This window comes from Erythranthe guttata, chromosome 4 (assembly GCF_056151865.1).
Source record: "Erythranthe guttata isolate IM_541 chromosome 4, IM_541, whole genome shotgun sequence".
Taxonomy (NCBI): Eukaryota; Viridiplantae; Streptophyta; class Magnoliopsida; order Lamiales; family Phrymaceae; genus Erythranthe; species Erythranthe guttata.
The window spans coordinates 1662984-1683246 of NC_142536.1; the positions used below are offsets into that span (position 1 = coordinate 1662984).

General features: G+C 35.3%; 3 protein-coding genes across 8 annotated transcripts; 1 reads left to right on the forward strand and 2 right to left on the reverse strand.

The window, feature by feature from the left end:
- Positions 1 to 6: 6 nt before the first annotated feature.
- IDD12 (indeterminate(ID)-domain 12) lies at positions 7 to 3763 on the reverse strand. Its single transcript, XM_012976348.2, has 3 exons — positions 2869 to 3763; positions 2369 to 2765; positions 7 to 931 (listed from the first exon to the last, which is right to left on the reverse strand). Exons 1-3 carry the CDS (start codon positions 3077 to 3079, stop codon positions 205 to 207), a joined length of 1335 nt encoding a protein of 444 aa, XP_012831802.2. The 5' UTR covers positions 3080 to 3763; the 3' UTR covers positions 7 to 204.
- Positions 3764 to 7745: 3982 nt separating this feature from the next.
- On the reverse strand, positions 7746 to 9716 carry LOC105952755 (heat stress transcription factor A-7a). Its single transcript, XM_012976338.2, has 2 exons — positions 9118 to 9716; positions 7746 to 8577 (listed from the first exon to the last, which is right to left on the reverse strand). The coding sequence occupies exons 1-2, from the start codon at positions 9445 to 9447 to the stop codon at positions 7861 to 7863; spliced, it is 1047 nt and encodes a 348-aa protein (XP_012831792.2). The 5' UTR covers positions 9448 to 9716; the 3' UTR covers positions 7746 to 7860.
- A 1265-nt stretch (positions 9717 to 10981) lies between these two features.
- On the forward strand, positions 10982 to 19776 carry LOC105952727 (kinase superfamily protein). 6 transcript variants are annotated; one of them, XR_016030686.1, is made up of 22 exons: positions 10982 to 11403; positions 11500 to 11755; positions 12289 to 12394; positions 12471 to 12612; positions 12869 to 13133; positions 13337 to 13704; positions 14160 to 14227; positions 14729 to 14879; positions 15244 to 15418; positions 16034 to 16262; positions 16576 to 17082; positions 17333 to 17390; positions 17482 to 17569; positions 17723 to 17797; positions 17988 to 18071; positions 18180 to 18323; positions 18623 to 18698; positions 18778 to 18860; positions 18941 to 18995; positions 19136 to 19219; positions 19308 to 19382; positions 19504 to 19776. XR_016030686.1 is itself a non-coding variant. In XM_012976310.2 (21 exons), the coding sequence occupies exons 1-20, from the start codon at positions 11109 to 11111 to the stop codon at positions 19217 to 19219; spliced, it is 3309 nt and encodes a 1102-aa protein (XP_012831764.2). In that variant the 5' UTR covers positions 11021 to 11108; the 3' UTR covers positions 19308 to 19507. The 6 variants fall into 6 exon arrangements, 2 of the variants coding, with proteins under 2 accessions (XP_012831764.2, XP_012831771.2); XR_016030688.1 differs by having other exon boundaries at positions 11021 to 11403; positions 19511 to 19776; XR_016030687.1 differs by having other exon boundaries at positions 11021 to 11403; positions 19136 to 19382.
- Positions 19777 to 20263: the final 487 nt, after the last annotated feature.

Sequence of the window (20263 nt, forward strand, 5' to 3'; positions counted from 1 at the left end):
ACAAGCTACTCCAAACACTAAATTTATTTCTCAAGAAAAAAAATTAAAAATAATAATAGTAGAATTCACCAGACTCATTAAATTACTATCAGGAGTCTATTGTTTCAGCAACAAATTATAAATAAAACACTCGCCAAATTTGTGCCGAAGAACATCAAACATTAGAGCACAATTAATTAATTAACAAAAAAAGTACATGTTCTTTTAAAACATAAATAAATCAGACTGATGCTTCAACGCAGAATTATGATCGTACGCTGCAGTATGTAACAGCAGCTCCCTCATATTCCCTGCACCGCCGCTGGCGGTGGTGGTGCTGGTGCATTGATCTCCAGCCGTCAGGCCAAGAAAATCCCTGGTGAACCCATCAGTATTACCCGTACTACTCTTCCGCCACTGAGAAGAAGCCGCCGCCACGTGCATGTCAAGGTGGGCCATGGTGGAGCTCACCTGACCCATGGCGCCGCCGCCCATTGTGGCCGCTTTTTGGAGGAGTGCGGTGGCCGAAAGTGGCGGCAGGCCGGATGTTACGTGGAAGTCCCCGAAGGGTACTGACGTCATCATGGGGCTCCTATTTTGGTAGAGTGGTGAAGAAATAAGGGGCATATTATTATTATTATTAGTATTAGTATTAGTATTAGTATTACTATTAATAATGTTGGTGTCTTCGTCTTCATGTTTGATGTGGACTAGTAATCGGTTTTGGGGTGACGGTGGGCCCCATTGGTTGCTGATGTGGCGGTGGGAAAACTGGTGGAGAGGTGGCGGAGGGTGGAGGTTTTGGGGTTCGAAATGGAAGTATTGTTGGGTGGTGGTATTAGTAAAATTAGGGTTTGGTGGCAAGATGATAGAGTTAGTGGCAGCAGAGATTCTAGCAGTTTCTTCAGCTAATGCATCACAAAATGCCCTGTGTGTGATAAAGCTATCCTTCCTGTATTATAAAAAATGAATTCACACGCAATAGATTTTAATTAGTACTCATGAAGAAAATGACTGTAAAAAAAAATATTTACCATATATAAATAGTTACGTATACATTTTGCATGCAAAATATATATGACCACAGTACAATACATATACCACTGATCAGAACTTGGTAAAAAGTAACCCCTCAAACAGGGCCGTTCCTGAGATTTTGGGGGCCCTAGGCGAGATTTGAAGACGACTAAAAAATGGGGCCCTTCTACAATATACAATAAAACTTATTTTTTTTCAAAAAAGGTGATAAACTCGATGTTAACTCGATTTTGTAAGGTACATAGCCAATGGCAAGAGTAGAAATTTGTGATATAGTGAGGTTCAAGTTTAAGGGGTTTGGGGGCAGCGCCCCGATTTTTTTTAAGGATAATTTGCATAAAGTAACATTAAAACAAGTGAATATATATAAAAATATGTAACTAATACATTATAAATTTAATAATTAGGGGCCCCATGATTAGAGGAATTATAGAAACAAGTAAGAATCGTGGATTTATATCTATTTATGAATTAAGGTTCTCAATTATTATATATATAATATATATTTTTTTTCAATAAATGTTCATATATAAAGGATATAAACAGATTTGGGGGCCCTAAATTATTGAAAAAATCCGGGGGCCCTAGGCGACCGCCTACTTCGCCTCCCCTCAGAACCGGCCCTGCCCTCAAACACACACACACACAGGTGTGTGTGTGTGTGTGTGGGTGCATGTGCAAAACTACACATAATGTATACTCTATGAAGCAACATACAAACAAGGCAAAGAAAAAACAGTGCAGCGATATTGGCAATGACTTGTGCAGATATTAATATTACCAGTTTTGACGATGATGATGATATTGTATATATATATATATATATATATATATATATATATATATATATATATATATATATATATATATATATATATATATATATATAAGTTGAGAATTTTTACTCTTGTCAGTAAAACAGCGACCACACCATGATAAATTTTCTTGCAGCAGGGCCAAAAAGTATTCAAACCTTCCATAACTTTCTTGCACAACTTATTTCAATTTTTTTCATCATTATATTCTTTGTACTTGCAACTCTTCAGTACACTTGACAATTATTACTCCTTCCCTTACACATTTTTATTTTTAATTTTATTTTTGGTTCATATTATCATCAATTTAGATCAATTCCAACGATGCAGTTATTACATTCCAATTTTTTCTCAATTTTTTTTTTGACACATAAATAATAATTTAAAAAAAAAAAATGACATTTTAGTCATTAAGTGTATTTTCTTGATACTTGTGATGCTGAAACCTAATTAAACTATAGATAATAAGTTTGACCTAAATCAAGATTCATGGCTGATTAATTAATCCAATGCTAATAAATTAAAATAAAAATAACCTGGAGAAGAGGGCACCACAATCACATCTGTACTCCCTAGTTCCACAGGTTTTAGAGTGGGCTTTCCAATCGGATTGAACGGCGTAAACTTTGGAGCATTTATCGCACTTCCATTTCTTCTCGCCATGTTTCCTGCAGTAGTGTTTCTTGATCCCTGTAAGATCTCCCAAAGCCCTAGAAGGGTGGTGGTGTAGACACGTGGCCTCCGGGCATACGTAAGCCCTCTTCTTGATTTCTTTGCCGCTTCTCTGCTTGAGCTTCCATGGCAGATTGTGCCCTCTCCTGTGTAGCTGCAGATTCTGATCCCTCTGGAAACCCTTGTTGCACACCTCGCACACGAATCTGTTCGTCGCCATTAGGGTTGCCGGAGATAGTGCTATCACTTCTGCATCAGGATCTAAAACAAAAAATATATCCCAGCTAGGTCAAATTATATATTTCAATGGAAATTCATTAATTAATTAGTTAATATGAATAATCAAGATTTTTGATAATTGAACCTGGGTTTCCTGGGAGGTTTCTTTTCTTCTTGGTGATGATTTTGTGTTCAGAGGTGAGTGAATTATGATGTGGTAGCATAATAATTGAAGATAGGGTTCCGAAGTTGTGTTGAAGTTGAACCCTAGAAGCTGGGCAAGACGAAGATATGATGCTGCTGCTTTCGTCGGAGGTTAATGAATCCGAGATATTATTCATCATTGTCGGAAACATGATGATATATATATATATATATATGATGCTTCCTTATATATATATTATATATAGCAGAAAAAAAAGAATCAAATACGAGAAAAGAACAAACAACAGGATCCTTAATTAAACTCTTTGTTTGAATTCTTGAACCACAAAAAGGTTGTAAGAAAAATAACAGCTCTCGAAACCAAGCTAGCTAAATCGTACTTGTAGATAGATATAGATAATAGACGATGTATAGATACAACTGATCGAGCTGCAGGTGACGGTGTTTAATTTCTTGAATTATATTATGATAGTGAAGGAAAGGGGAAGTATATAGAAAGATATATGTATTGATCGATATTAATGAAATGGTAATGGTAATGGTGATGGTGAAAGTGAACACTGTCTGAATCTATCTAACCAATATGGATTGATTGCTTAATATCTCATGAGAATATATATCTGCATCACAATATATAATTCAGACATATATCTGTCTGAAAACCAGCTGTGCATGCAGTTGAGAGAAGGAAGATATAATCAGACAAGAGAAGGATGTTTTTGTTTTTTTAATAAAAAACCAGCTGAGCTGCTTGTATTGTATAATATCACTAGCTAGGTAGAAATAATATATATATATACTACAAAAACGTGATGATTAATTATATATATATATAGTGGCAGACTTGTGACAAGAGCTAGCTGGTCACCCCAACCTAATTATATATATACATATATACGGCAAAATTAAAATTAAAATATATTTGATAATTAATGGCACGAAAAACCAGAAAAAGCAAAGAATTCTGCAAAGTAAGAATTGTGTGTGTGCGTGTTTTGGTGGGTGGGTGAGTGGGGGTGCATGGTATAGAGAGAGAGAGAGAGAGAGAGAGAGAGAGAGAGAGAGAGAGAGAGAGAGAGAGAGAGAGAGAGAGAGAGAGAGAGAGAGAGAGAGAGAGAGAGAGAGAGAGAGAGAGAGAGAGAGAGAGAGAGAGAGAGAGAGAGAGAGAGAGAGAGATGATGATGATGGCAACTTACGTAAAGATCAGGAAAGAATCCTATAGCTCTGATCAGCTTCTAATGATTCATCATCATCATCATCATCATTTATATTAATTTTGTTAATTAATAATGTTTTTTTAATTATTATTATTATTTGATAATTATTCACAATATTGAATGAATTTATTAATGTAGGTATTGCTCTGACATGCAAAGATAGGCTGCTGCATGCACTTTCTGTCTTTTCTTTTGGTCCTGTTATAAAACACCCAAATCCTTCAAAAGTCTCTTCAATTCAATTCAGTGTATATATATATATATATATATATATTTATATATATATATATATATTTATATATATATATATATATATATATATATATATATATATATATATATATATTTATATACATACATAACGACGACGTATTAAAAGGAGCAATGTAAACTGTTAACACACGAATTTCAGAACCCTCTACTTATACAACTTATATATAATATTTATATATATACATACGGTGGTAAAAGCCAAAAGCTTAAAGGGCTTAAAGCCAAAGTGTGATGATGAAATACCCCATGCTGCATGCATATATATATATATATATATATATATATATATATATATATATATATATATATATATATATATATATATATATATATATATATATATATGTATTGTGATAAAAATATATTTAACTATCCGAGTTCAATCAAATTATTCGAATATATATATATATATATATAACTGAATTGGCCAATATATATATTTTACTACTCGATCTCGTATGACTTACAAAATATATTATACAGTGGGTGAATTAATCGAGATAGATATAATATATGCCCACTTTTATTTAGCCCCACGGCTATAATTATTGAATAATAATAGTCAATGTGAGACAAAAGACTTGCATAACTAATTAACATAAGATTTGCATCTATATATATACATATACATATAACTCCCAAAGTTGTAATTATTCTGTCTTTATTTTTTCTTTTTGAAAAAACCCCACCACAGAGGGTTCAGATCCATTTGCATCTTTTAATAAATATTCCAAACCTATGTCCAAAGCCATGCATCAATATTAATAAATTATTAATCCATTGATAATACTGCTTTAGATAATTAGTTTGTTGATTGATATCAGACATGCATGCATAAATAATATTATCTATCTGTATATTCATTGGAATCTTTAACTTGATTTGATTAAACACCAAAGAATCCTATGTTTCTAGGATCATGTGAATCACTCGTACATGTTATCTTTAATTCAAGATTATTCATCTTCTTCTTTAATTTTGTTCCTTTTAATGAGATAAGGTTTGGTTTATATATATATATAGAATACTTCATCGGTTCACTATCTTCAATCGATCGTCTTTTTTAAATGATGTATACGTGGGAATTGTTTCTTTTTTACGACACTAAACAAATGCACCTCGCTAATTAAACGTAAAATCTAAAACACTGGGAGAATTAAGTGACCTAGTTGATGAAGTAAGAAGAGTGCATGCGATATGGTTACTAACTACCCGAGTTTAATATATACGAAAAGCTCGAAAGCCCGTCTTTAATTAGAGCCCCCACCTACTATTAATTTCTCGGTAAATGACAAGTATTTACAAATCTCAGAAAGGATCGATATTCTTTTAATTTTCTTTTTTTTACTAAAATAAAAGAAAGAAATAGAAAAAAGCAAATGAGTAGAGAGAAGAGAATATTTGATGAGTGCAAAAAAATTAAGTGGGGCAGGGTTAAGTTCACGGGTCTTCTATTGCCAGATTCTCTCATGCAGTGTTGATGTGTATATGTCAATTAGTGAAGATGATACAATTATTTTAAACTTGGTTAAAATAAAAATTGGCATTTTATTTTGGTGATACAAATACAGTATATGTGTACTACTAATATAGAACACGCAATTTTTTTTTTTTTTTGAAAATTAAAATCGGATCAGGAAACCCCTATCTCCTGTATATTCTAATTGCGATCCAAAAAAAATCGGAAAATTTATGAAATTCAGAATTTAAAATATTGTTCAAAATTAGAAAACTATTCAGATTGGAATCAAGAAAAATCGATTTTTTTAGTTCCGGTTTGTATAGTTCTAGGCTAAACAAGAAACGTGTTTCAGCCCGCATGAGTGTAGCTCAACTGATTCCGGAGGTGGTAAGTTGGTGCAAGGTCCTAGGATCGAATCCTGGCAGCCGCAGTGTGGGAATTTCAACTCCAAAATGAGGGTTGGTTCCTTGTGGCCACCAGGTCCGGGTCCGCTACCTTAACGGGCCATTGAGTTACCATGATTTACATTCCTCCATCAATCCTTGTCGGGCCAAGGGATGGGGGCCCTGGGGGCGAGGGATTTCGCCTTTTGGTGCAAGAAACGTGTTTCAAGTTAAAATATATTTGGGCCTACCCTTTTTCTTTCGCCCAGTCCAAGCCCACAATTATGGCCCGGATTAGCTTTCATGTGGTGTCGGGCCGATTTAAAGATCTTTAGGCTTCTTTCGGCCCGCATTAAATCAAGACCTTTTTTTTTTTTTTCTTTATGCTTCATTCGGCCCGCATTGATGTATGGTTAAATTAAAAAAAACCCTCATGTTTGAATAATTACACCCAACCCCTCAACTATGAATCCTTTCTTATGCACCATAATCTGAAATATACTAGCCAAAAAAACACATCTTATGATCATCTTGCTTCAAAATGTGGAGCTCGAATAGGATAAAACGGATACAAAATTGAAAATATTCCACATAATCTAGAAGACTCCACTAAATTTGACAACATAAGGGTGGACGTGTAAGCGGATTTATAGTTGAGGGGTGATCGTAATTACCCAAACAAGAGGGGGGTTTTCGTAATTTAGTCACACCTCAAGGGGGGTTGGTGGTAATTTACACTTTTATATTGAAGATAACATAATAAACGGCTTAATTCCACTTTGCACCCTTGAAATATACCATTTTGGCACTTTGCACCCTCGAAACAAATTAATAGCACTTTGCACCCTCAAAACACAATAAATCATTCACAATGCACCCTGAATTGAATAATAAATGCAATTTCATTTTTCATTGGTATTTTTTTTCGGGGTGCAAAATAAAAAAATAAATTGTTATTTCTTGAACCTCCAACCTAATTTCGAGCGGACAAAGTGCGAAAAAATAAAAATTACACCGGATTATTTAAAACACCTACATTTTCTTACAAAATAAAAAATAAAAAAGAATTTTTTATCACTAAATTATTCGATTGATGGATCTTTTATGTAACTGTTTGAAAATATTAGGTGAAAATACTTGGAAGAAAATATGATTTTCAGATTACTTGAAAACGGAATAGTTGAATGATTTTTTTCCGTAAAATATATGATATTTGATAAATAAATAAAAAATTAATATGTAGATAAAATTTATTTTTATTTTTGAACTTTATAGTTTCAAAATGATTGATGAATAAAAAAAATATTTGACATTTGACATCCTAAAAAAAATATCACTAAAAATATTAAATTACATTTTTTAGCTTTAAAAATTCATTTGGGGTGCATTATGCCTGATTTATTGTATTTCGAGGGTGCAAAGTGCTATTAATTTGTTTCGAGGGTGCAAAGTGCCAAAATGGTATATTTCAAGGGTGCAAAGTGGAATTAAGCCCATAATAAACTACATAATCAACACTCAATAAATCAAGAAACATAATCAAGCGTACGTGGAGAATTAATTTGGAAAAAAATAATTAATCCTCCCAAACTAAGTCACATTTGCATTAATTAAATAAAACACAAAAACAATTAAACCTACTTAGAAATATTCTTCAATTTGGAACCCAAAAACCCCAATCTATCAGCCAACACACTCACATCTTCTTCATCTCCATCAAACCCTTCATTCAACAACTCCTCCCAAAACCCTTCATCAAGATCAGGCCTTTCGTAACTCGTCTCGATTCCCTCGTGGTGGGGCCTGCTCTCCCATTTCGCCTTACCCCTCCCCTGCATCTCCAGTGCGAGCTCCTCCAACTCCGACAACTCGTAATCCAACGGCTCCGATTTAATCCCCTCGATCGCCCTCCTCCCCCTCTTCTTACTACAACCCCCCGCCACTTCCTCCACCTCCCTCCTCTTCTCCTTCTGCAGTACCAACTGACGGATAAAATCGGGATTCTGCATTGCCTTAGCAAGGAAACTCATCATTTGTTGCTGTTTCTTTTCCGTCACTTGCAAACGCAGCTCCATCGCTTTAAGATAAGCTCGAGTCGTTTGCTGCTGGTGACGGAGTTTGACTAGCTCGATCACCAACACTTGTTTGTCGCGCCTCAAACTGTCCGTTTCCATTTCCAATCCGAATCTTCCCAACTCAACGCACGGATCGAATGATTGGGGAATCGGAGGAGAACTACTCGAAGCCGAGGTGGTCGATTTTCGTCGGGTGATGATTCTTAGAAGATGCTTATGTCCTTTGAGGAAAGACTCGTTCGCAAACTCCCATTTGTCCGGATCGACCTTTCTAAAACCCTGCAACAGAGGGGAATCGAAAAGGATTCCGATTTTCGGATGAGTTTTAATCGGCGTTTCGATATTCGATTAACTAGTATACCTTCAGACAGTAGTAGTAGTATCTTCATAGGAATCGAATCTACACATCTTGAGGAATCTTTTTCATCAATCATCAATCATCAATCATCAATCATCAATCATCAATCATCAATCATCAGCTTTTTGTTGAATTTGTTGTTTCTTGAGGAATCTTTTTCAACAGAGAACCTTTATGAGAGAGAGAGAGAGAGAGAGAGAGAGAGACAGAGAGAGAGAGAGAGAGAGAGAGAGAGAGAGAGAGAGAGAACAAAAGCTTGTGTAAAGGATTCCAACACTTCAAATCCAATTTATTAATTAATTAATTAATGACATGTAATTGATGGCAAGGTTTTATTACAGGGTTGGGAATTTCAGTTATGAACTCCATTCGTTGACTAAATTGAAAGCAGAGGAGAGTGAAGTAATTAAAAAAAAAAAAAAAAACCCAGAAAATAAATATAGATATAGATATAAACTCACATAAGTGTTGAGCTGTCTGACAAAGCTGGAGAAATTGTTGTGCTTAAAATATCTGGGAAGAAGGGTGGCGGAGAAGGCGTTTGGATCCCACACAACAAAGCTTCCGCCGCCGCCGCCCCAAGAAACAACACTGTCCGTACTCAAATCGTCCACCATGTCAAAAGTCTTGGTCAGGAACGGCGGCGGACCCATTTCGTGAAGACCCTCCATTGGCTGCGGCGGCGCCGCCCCCACCGCCGCCGCATGTGGCGGCGGATCTCTTGATGACAGCAGCTGCCATGAACTTGAAGATGAACACCCACCTGGGTACTCTTCTTTAACTGGAAACATTGCTGAAAAGGGGTAAAAAGCTCATGAATTAGACAAATTTCAAGAAATTCAATAAAATGGGCTTTTTTTTTTTTTTTTTTAATAGAAAAATTGTTTGCAAAGGTTTCTTGTTTGGGAAAGTAGTTTATGCCGTTAAGAGAGATGGTTGCAAAGAAGAAGGTAAATTAGTAATAATACTCTAAATATTTTTTTTCCTAGGGTTAGAACTTTAGAAGAACCATGGAATGTTCTAGAGTCTATGAATCATTTGGGTGGCACCTTCTATTAGTGTTTTTATTATTTTATTATTATTAGGTATTTGTTTGGTTTTGTTTGTCTTATCTTGATTTGGTTATGGAAGTATAGAAATTGGAATGGGTGGTTGGCATGGAAAGTTCTAGAGCAAAAGGGCATAAACGAAATATTGGCCAATGATTCTGATTTCTGAATTCTGACCACACCACCTCAAATGTTATAAATTATAATAGTGTCTTTTCTTTTAGATTTCTTGCTAAAATAATAAAAAAAAAAGAAAAAAAAAGATAGATTTAGGGGATCTGATTGGTTGATTAATGAGGTCCAGTTGTATTTTCTTATTGTTTTTCTTTTTCAGAAGAGGGGTCCAGTTTATTATTGGGTGACATCAGTGATAATTAAGTAGCACAAGATTGTGCATTCATTTCATAAACTAAATCTAAATTAATTCCCCAAAAAATGTATTTTCGAAATAAAAAAAAAAAAATCTCAATTTTAATTAAATAATAATATGAATAAAAATTGGACCTGAAATATATTATATGAAAAAAATGTCACGGTTGTCAAGAACCATATACCAGTCATAATGCCTGTGCAATGAATTGGGGCCACGTATGACATAATACACTGTGCATGCAACTTGCAGTACTTTATTATATAATTATTATAATTAAATAAGTACAAATCATGTGATGCTGGCTTATCTCTATGACATTTTCTTTTCGGAAATTTATTCTTTTAATAATTAACAATCTTATATAAATCGGCGTATAACGTGAAGACCAATATTATACTATAAACATACAATGACCTAGATTTCATTTTATATTGCTCGTAGGGTATTGGATTAATTAGAAAACCCTATATAATTTTAACTCAAATTCAAACCATTTTCCCAATTTATTTTAGGCTCGTCGCAAATAATTATTTTTCGTACGGTTTGCAAGCTAATGCATATAGATGAAATTTACCAAATACATACCAAGTAATTATATAAATGAACTTTCATGCTTGTTCCATCCTTACATAACTGTCACTCACTGAATAATTACACAATTGCCACTCAACATCGTAATTACAGAACTACACTCAATTATAAATACATAACGGTCAGTCATCAGTAATTACAAAACTCCGTTTTATGAAGAGGGGAAAAAGGCCTTTATAAAACTTGAAAGTGGCCTAGTTTTTCTATTCGGCCCGTTTAATAATATAAATGGGCCAAGATTTATGAAAAGTTACCCAAATCAATAATCGGGCCACGCGTCTTAAATTTGCGGGCCGGGCCGAATTAAATCCCACGGGTTGCCTGAAATTCAAGCAAGCTGTATATATACCCGAATCTTTTCACATCCACCGCGCCAGTAGTAATTTGGCAACTTTCGTTTTCAATTTCCCGATGGGTATATAATTTCTGAGTTCAGAAGATGAAGTTCGATAAATACGATCTATCAGTAATACTATTAGGGTTTGCGCTCTGCGTGAATACTCCCGTAGCCGGAGAATCGCTGACGTGTTTGACGGTGTACAGAGAAGGTGGCGCGCCGGCGGTGTTTCAATCCCCGAAATGCCCTCGCTGGACCCTCTCAAATTTCAAACCCCAAACCAACCGCCGTTTCGGATCGCCGTCCCCGGCTTGTCAGTCGGCGACTCTCCAAGGCCGCCGGAATTCGCAGGAAGATCGCACTCTCTGTGTTTTCGACCTTCGCATACCCTTCCCCGGTATAATTATAATGTTAATTACATAATTTAATGAGTTGATGGTTACATTTTGGAAAGAGATGGTGATCGTAAACTTTTTGTTCGGTTTATTTTAAGGTCCCAAGGGAGCTAAAGAAGTGAAGGTTGGTCTAATGGCGGTGTTTGATGGGCATAATGGTTCGGAAGCTAGTGAAATGGCTTCGGAGTTGCTGCTGGAGTATTTTATTTTGCACACTTATTTTCTTCTCGATTCGACTTACTCGATTTTAGCGAGAAAATTGATAAGACAGCTACCGTTTGAAGGAGAAGATGGTTCCGGTCAGAAGATTGAGTGGAATGAGGACCTTGATAATCATATTTTGGATCTCGGAAGGTACTTTCCCTTTACGGCGCCTTTAAATAAGAATTGTTTCATTAAATATTCATCACTGTACAACTTAGGTGGACATTTTTTTCACTTAAGTAATCAAGCTACATCGGGAGGATTCACCTCACTAAATTTGGAGGGTTTAGTAAATCATAAACAACCAACTGGCTCTGTCTTACTTGCAAATCAAGAAAAACAAAATTGTATGAAGGTCATCAGTGATATTATGTCCAGGAAATTGCGGTTTTCTATAAAATGGTAGTATGTGATCCTTTTCTATGTCTTCGTTTTCCTGGACTGCGTTAGTGGTTTAAATTCTTGAATGTATTGAGGATTTCATTGTTCTTCGTTGGACAAGATATCTTGACTTTTCTCTGATATGTGGCCATTGGCACATTAGTTTTGATTTAGTTGGACATTTTCCTTCTACGCTTGAAATATGTCCGGTTTGATGGGTGCATTTCAAGTTTTGGTTTAAAGTAATCCTGTTTTTGTCCTTTTGCTTGCAATTTCTGAAATAAAGCTAAATTCTTATGTAGGTTCAAGGTTTCATTGTCATCTATCTTAGATGGATCACTCGCCTTTGAATTATTGAGGGAAGCATTACTAAGGGCAATCCATGATATTGATACAGCTTTTTCAAAGGTGTCTTTATTGTGTACTTGATAATCTAATATGCTAATTTATCAACGTTGCTTATGTGGCTATTTCATTTATGAAGGATGCAACAAGACACAACCTCAGTTCTGGCACTACAGCAACAGTAGTGCTTCTAGCAGATTCTCAAATTCTAGTTGCTAATGTAGGTGATTCCAAGGCGTTTTTGTGCTCTGAAGTATATCAGCCCCCATCAGAGGCTAAAGGTTACATTCTTGGCTTATCCTCAATTTAAGAGAATCACTCTACTAGTTTATGCTTGATACAAATTAGCTATAGAATCTTGATTTTTTCTTGATGTTTTTAGCAAATTAGCCCTGCTATAAAGTAAGACTTTCTTTGTCAGACAATAGGTTTTTCATATTTGGTTAAGCTATCATGCATAGAACTAAACACGAGACTTTTCAATGGGTGTCACTTGAAGTGTATAGTCTAATTGATTATTGGTCTTGTAAAATGCAGCATCTGTATTTAGGGTTGTCAGACAGGGAAGAACAAATGGTGTTTCTTCATCCTTGAAAGAATACCATCACTTAAAATCAATGGCATCTAATGGGTGGCTGTTTCTAACTGCCAAGGAACTGACAAATGATCACCATCCTGACAGAGATGATGAAAAATCCCGGGTTGAATCCGCTGGAGGCAATATTTCGAAGTGGGCTGGTGTAGCTCGAATTAATGGCCAGTTGGCTGTGTCCAGGGCAATTGGAGATGTACATTATAAAAGGTGAGACTGTTTATGTCAAGAAGATATTAAGTTCTTATACATATCATGCCCAGCTGAGAACTTGCAGTGAGAAATATACGTGATTACTAATTTGGCTGAATTACTTTTACAGAATGGTTTTTGAAGACTGCACTTCTTATTCTTATTATAAAAAAGATCTGGAAATTGGACATCTTATTCTGTTTAAATTTAAATACTGACAGTTTTGGAGTAATATCGGTACCTGAGGTTACAGATTGGCAACCTTTGATTGCGAACGACAGCTATGTGATTGCTGCATCTGATGGTGTCTTTGAAAAGCTTAGCCCCCAAGGCGTTTGTGATATACTGTGGGAACCCCTTTCTCACTTCACCATGACACCGGAACTCAATTCTTCTTGTTCATACTCATTATCTGAATGCATAGTTAATACTGCATTTGAGCGAGGAAGTATGGATAACTTGGCAGCTATAGTGATTCCAGTTAAAACACCAGGTTCTTTTGAAAATTTTCCAAAAGACAGGAGTCACGTTTCAACGGAATTTGATTACTTGGCAGTTGGAGATCAAACACAAATCTACGAGAGCTCAGGTGGTTCTCTTTTCTTGAGTTACTGAAGCAGCTTGTGATATTGTCTGTAAGACTATGCCATTAACTAGGAACATTCAGTTACATTGACAAAAGGGAAAATAGATATTAGAGAGTATATGAACTTTCTTTAGTTTTGTGGTAAATTCAGTACTCTTAACGTAAGGATTAGAAATCTTGTGGAGGCAAGTAATTTTTAAAGCCTAATCATGAAGATTGGTCTTTGGCAATGCAATACTTTTCCTTATTCTGCTGTAAAAATTAGCCAAATTATCATATCTGCTTTTGCTTTCTCCATTAGACTGTCCTAATAATTATACTTGAACTAGTGGTGATGCTGATATTTTAAGGCTAATCATGTTACTCTGGTTTGCATATGTACTTTTTATGTTTCAATTTATTGTTTATCTCGAGTCCAAGTTACTTAAAATCTGATCTATGGCGTACTCATTTTGTAGCTGCCAACACTTCATTACTCATGGAACTACAGCCTCATCCAGATGTTGCCATGTTTGATAGATTACTGGTAAGATTGAGAACGAGCAGTTTAGTTTTCTTTACCCATCATATTTTCTGCTTTCTGATTCTGGCTGGTTACCGGCTTCTATTTGAGTACATGCATTAGAAGCCATTATCAATTTTATAATAAATTTGATCTTACAGTTTCCATAAAAAGAGCTTCATGTCTTTGCAAAAAATCTTGTGTAATCTGGACCAATAATGGCCGTAGAAAATAATCGGCAAACTCTTCCTATCTTTGTATGCAATGGATGCATCGAGGCTTTCTTTGTGTTTTTACTCCACCTCCGCTACCACCTACAATAGGGTGCTTCTTTCATATGGCATGTTCGAGTTGGTAGCAGTCTTTAATTTAGTTAATGAACTTTTATTACAAGGATATTAGAGAACATACTTTTTGGAATATGTACGGTGCAGTTTTAAAAAGTATGAAATAAGTTTCTTTGTATTATAATGAAACCCATAATGTAATATGGAGAGGGCACGGTGTTCTGTCTTACTGCTGCAGGTTGAAGGAAAGCACAACAACTATGGATGCTTTTATTTGTCCGAGAACCTTGATGTGAATGATGATTATACATTTTGGGTCCATAAGGATGACCGCGAATCCGTGTCTGACCTGTCACCTGCTTTAACTGGTGCTTATCAATTTCCCTGGGGTGAGTTGAATTTTTATCTTCATGAAACTCCACTAATTCCAATGATCTCAACAATGATATGCGAGGATTTTTTCAGGCACCATTTCTTGATAAAATGATGCAGAACCTTTGGCTATAATTTTCTACATTAGCATTTACCTTTTGGCATGTGATGAACTTGGGGAAAGTTTGCCATCTTCTTCCAATTGTGATCTTTCTTTGACCAGTTAAATACTATCTCCCACATTTGGTCTACAAATTATTTTGTCCAATAATTGCAATATTGAACAAATGGTACATTAAATTGCACGAAGTTGTGAAGGGGCAAATTATGAGCTTATCCCCTTTGGTAGCTCAACTATTTTATTTTTTTATTTTTATGCAGGTGGACCATTAGATGTGTACAATGATCAAAATTTCTGTGTGCACTTTGGAATATATATTGACGAGGATAAAGATCACTGCATGAATTCTGATGGCTTTGCTAGATTCCTTGGTTTGCTTCAGTCAGTTCCTTTTCATAATACTGTTCATCATGAACATGTGACATCAGATACTAGGTAGATTACCTAGTGAATTTCTTAATCTGTTGCCTTATCGTTTATCTCAATGGTGGAACATTCATTGTCTGGAAGTAATTTGTTTCTGATGCTGATGTTTAATGAGTAATCTCCTTTGATATCTGGGTTTGCATTTATTGATAGAATCACCTATTTAATAAGCACCCACGACTTCTCTTTATTCAAGAGTTAAAAGACAGAGATATTTGTAGTTTAAATATGAAAGACATTAATTATTCCCTTCAAAAGCCTTCTTCAACGTGAGTAAAACTATGAAACGGCAACATATGCCTTTAACCTAGTATCTTCTTACAATGAAGTCTCTTGGGGTGCGATCTGCTTCAAATTTGTTGTTGCTTGCTCCTGTTTCCTCATTTACTCATTATAGATGAGTGATATATTTATTTCTATGTGAATCCTATATAATTATTTGTAGAGTCTGGACATAGTGATAATGCCTATTGATACAATTTACGTATGTCAGTTTTTTTAGAAAGCCAAAGCTTTCTCCGTGAAGTGGTGCTTTGATATAATCCTCTTTTTCCTGATTATCTCGTGTTTCACACTGCTAGTGGTTGTTCAAAATTTTAAATAACATACATTCCTTCATATTAGGTACATATTAAAGAAGAAGTTTGACCGTGGAGCATATGGAGAAGTTTGGCTTGCTTTCAACTGGAATTGTTCTCAAGTTGGGAAAGATCTCAAAATGACACATGAAAATGTTCTATACAGAAATGAGCGTTGGAGGGCATATGATGACAATATAGCTACAAATGTAAACGCTGAAGATTGCCACATTGGCAACTCTAATGACAATATGTTTATTCTGAAGCGGATAATGGTAAATAATCCAATTCACATGCTTTCTTTTGATTGTATTTGTACATGTTAGACTGTATCGTTTCTATTGATCATAGGCTAACTTCTATTACTGAAGTGTCTCATCCCAATACTATGATCACCTGTGCAGATTTTGATACATCAGAAGGTGTACTAATTGTTGATCTCCCTAAGTTCTATAGTTGATTACTTCTTGTTTGGTGTAATATAATCAACTATCCCACTTATTTGAAATTTGGTTCTACGGCAGTATTCTCACAGTTATGATAATCATCAAATCTTGATTAAGTAAATTCTATGGTTTCTTTGAACAGGTAGAACGGGGAATCGGTGCTTACTTGAGTGGTCTAAGGGAGAAATATTTTGGAGAAATGTTTTTGAATGCCTCAAATTCCTTACAAGGTTTATCAACTTCCGGCGACACCGATTTTGTTTGGAAAATATCTCAGTGCAATGCACATGGCTTCACAAATGTAAGTGAATCGGTTAAACAAGAAATTGAGGAACCCTTGGATCCCGAGGATGTGATTTTTAGGGAAAAAGGACTGCATGGAGCTGCCTATGAAGAAGGATTGAATCATATTGCAAGATATGTTGAGTCTTTTGAGTCACGAGCTAATGAGATTTGGCTCGTATTTTATCATGAAGGGATATCCTTGTCAAAACTTCTGTATACTGCAGAAGAAGTGGTGACTGATGCTGAAAGAGAAGGAAATGACCATGGGAAGCGTGTTCAGATATTGCATCCATCAAAATGGTGGAACTGGTTGAAGACTACAGAAGCAGGGCAAGAGGAATTCCGTAATATCATATGGCAGTTGGTATGCTAAATATTATTTGATTAAATGCACAAAAATTAACAGGAGTATTCTTTGATACTCTATTTTTTGCCTATCACACTGTCTCCAAACAAACGGGTTATAATAACTGCCAGTTAGTGGGGGCGAGGGTGGGTGGGGGGACTTGGAATTGACGATCAAGTATAAAAGTAATTGGTGAATAAGTATAAAATGGATTAAGTACTTCTCACCAAAAAAAACTTGCTGACATATGTACTTCCATTTTGCTTAGCTGATGGCACTTAAGTCATGCCATGACCGGAATATCACTCACAGAGATATCAAACCTGGTAAAAAGATATCTGAGGTTTTATGCACTTCCTTTCTATATTTTACACGATCAAAATCTAATTGAGGATTTTATACGTTTCTTCTTGCCAGAAAACATGGTAATATGCTTTGAAGATCAGCACTCAGGTAGCTGCTTGAGAGGAAGTCCGAATGGTGCCCATAATTACACTACTAAAATGTACAAATGATTTATGTTATCTTTATGGTTTTTTCTTCTCCCTAGTGTTTCGGACAGCTTATAGTATATCACATCCGTTTAATTTGGAAATGAGAAACTTTAATTTTCTAATGATTTGACTAAGTTTTGATGCCTTTTACCTATCACTTGCAGGCGCATTATTGACTTTGGTAGTGCTGTGAATGATTTCACAGTGAAGCACTTATATGGGTCTGTTGGACCTTCTAGGTATTACGTTTTCCTTGAGCAAAGTCTGCAAGCTTTATAAATGGACATAACCGCAAGCTATGGTTGCTCTGATTGACTAATTATTTTCCTTTATCTGATAATATTTTAAGCTGATGACCAACCATCTTCAGATGTGTTCTCTTAGTTGTTGTTGCAATATTTAACTTCTATTTACATTTCTATTTGATAGTGCTGAACAAACTTCTGCGTACTCTCCACCGGAAGCTTTTTTAAATGTGAGTTGGTATCGGGGGCCATCAAGTGTCACCACAAAGTATGTTGAATTTCTTTCTTTCAAATAGCATTTTTCATGTCTATTTTCAGCAAAATGGCGACACATGATTAATCGGATACTTTTAAAGCGATGCATTTTCTTGGATAGGTATGATATGTGGAGTGTTGGTGTGGTAATGTTGGAGTTGATCTTAGGATCACCAAATGTGTTTCAGATTAATTCTATAACTCAAGCTCTTCTAGATCAGCACCTCAAGGGTTGGAATGATAGCTTGAAGGAGCTTGCTTATAAGTAAGTTCAAATACATCTTCTCGTTTAGTATTTCTACATTCTTTAGGTTTCTTGTTGTTCTATTTTGGCTTATTACGAGATTGACCTTTTGTGTTCCGATTTGGCAAAGCATAATATCTAGTTTCATTAGAAGTTGAGGGGACTTTTGAAGAATGATTTGTTAAGAAGAATTCTCTGTTTCTCTAGTAACAATTTGTTATGCTTTAAATAAATTAGTGATATTGAATTGATTACTGTCCTTTGTTGTAACTTGGTCAATGGGCCCGTGGTGACAATCCTTGTTATGTCATTATTGCCAGACTTAGAGCCTTGATGGAAATGTGCATCTTGATTCCTGGAGTTTCCTCAAAACTTCATCAAAATTGGAGTACAAAGGTGAGATATATATATTTTTTTTCCGAATTATCTTCGATTGCTTGCATGTTCTTGGTCAAAACTCTGTGCTTGTGTACAGAGTTCCAGCTCACCCGTTCCGTGGAAGTGCTCCGAAGAATATTTCTCTCATCAAATACAGAGCAGAGACCCTCTTAAACTAGGGTCAGCTTTACCCCTCTCTCTGTCCCTCTCTCTCTGAAGCACTGCTCTTTCACACTAGTAATTTTGTATCATTTCCTCAGGTTCCCAAATATATGGGCGCTGCGTTTAGTACGTGACTTGTTACGCTGGGATCCGGTAAGTTTTGCTCTTCACAGTTGTATCTTTTATCGGGTTTTTTTTTTTCCTCTGAGAAAACAGCAATCATCAGGCGATTTCTTTTGAACTCAAAATGACTCTTTACTTTTGAGCTCGTTTTACCAACGTAATTTGATCAGGAGGAACGAATTGGCGTTGATGATGCACTGAGGCATCCTTATTTTTCACCACCTCCTAACAAATCGGCGCATGCACAAGTCTAGGTGTGTTTTTTGTCTTCATTTTATATACTAGTTCCTAAGTTTGATTTTATCAGCATACAATCGTGAAATAATCTTAATCTCGGCACAGTACATATTCGTTTGCTCTAAGAGAGCAATGACCATTCATGGAGCAGGTGCACCATAAAAGTACAGCAATTCAAAGGTAACGTAACTTGTATCTTCTTTCTCCTCTTTTTTTTTTTTTTTTTTTTTTTTTTTTTTTTTTTTAATTGAGAACTGTTTGTAACAAAAAACATTTATTATAGATTTCTTTTTATTTTTAGCAAATAGAATACAGTCTTTTTTTATGACAAGGGAAGGAAGTTGCAATCACTTGAACTGCAGTAGGTCACCACCTCATTCTCTTGCAATAACTACACATTTGCACATGGGAGAAAGGGACTTGTTAGTCTTTATAGAAATAAATCCCATTTAAAAAATGTAAATAATATAAATTGTGTATAGTCGCTTGCTTAATGATTAATGAGTGATGCATAAATAAAAAGATTTGATAAAGGTTGACTTATTACCCACTTAATCATATCAATATTTTGTGACATCTATCCCCACCAATTCCACTTCATTTTTGTTTGTTTAGCTGGCATAAGACAAAATCTCTTATGATATACTATTGATTAGCATTTATTTCACTCTCAAAATTTTCACTCCCAAAGTGAAATGAAAAAGGTGAAAACAAGCCTCACATTTGAAATTAAAGGAAAAAGGGTAAAAACGACATACGTACGCTCGAGTTGCTTTCAATCCACTCCCTTTCAAAAGTTGTTTATACCACCTTAGATTTTAGTTTGCTTTTTGTACAATTGAAAATATAATAGTTTAAACCCTAAACCTTCATCATGCCTTGTAATAATTAAAATCAAATATTCATACCACTTTTCTTTTTATGGTAAAAAATCGTCATTGATAAGGCTAATTATTAATTATTTAAATCCAACAAATTTGAAGATATGACAAAAAAGTTGGTGCACTAAAAATTGATATCAATTCAATTGTATGACTTGAACTAACGCTCCTTTTAATTCT

Coding starts and splice junctions, on each gene's coding strand:
- LOC105952727 (XM_012976317.2), top strand. CDS start 11,109: ATGAAGTTCGATAAATACGATCTATCAGTAATACTATTAGGGTTTGCG. Junction 17,083..17,332: donor GTAATATCATATGGCAGTTG/GTATGCTAAATA, acceptor CATTTTGCTTAG/CTGATGGCACTTAAGTCATG. Junction 18,861..18,940: donor AGAGACCCTCTTAAACTAGG/GTCAGCTTTACC, acceptor TCATTTCCTCAG/GTTCCCAAATATATGGGCGC.
- LOC105952755 (XM_012976338.2), bottom strand. CDS start 9,447: ATGTTTCCAGTTAAAGAAGAGTACCCAGGTGGGTGTTCATCTTCAAGT. Junction 8,578..9,117: donor TCAGACAGCTCAACACTTAT/GTGAGTTTATAT, acceptor CCTCTGTTGCAG/GGTTTTAGAAAGGTCGATCC.
- IDD12 (XM_012976348.2), bottom strand. CDS start 3,079: ATGTTTCCGACAATGATGAATAATATCTCGGATTCATTAACCTCCGAC. Junction 2,766..2,868: donor AAACCTCCCAGGAAACCCAG/GTTCAATTATCA, acceptor TTTTTGTTTTAG/ATCCTGATGCAGAAGTGATA. Junction 932..2,368: donor TGTGGTGCCCTCTTCTCCAG/GTTATTTTTATT, acceptor TTTATAATACAG/GAAGGATAGCTTTATCACAC.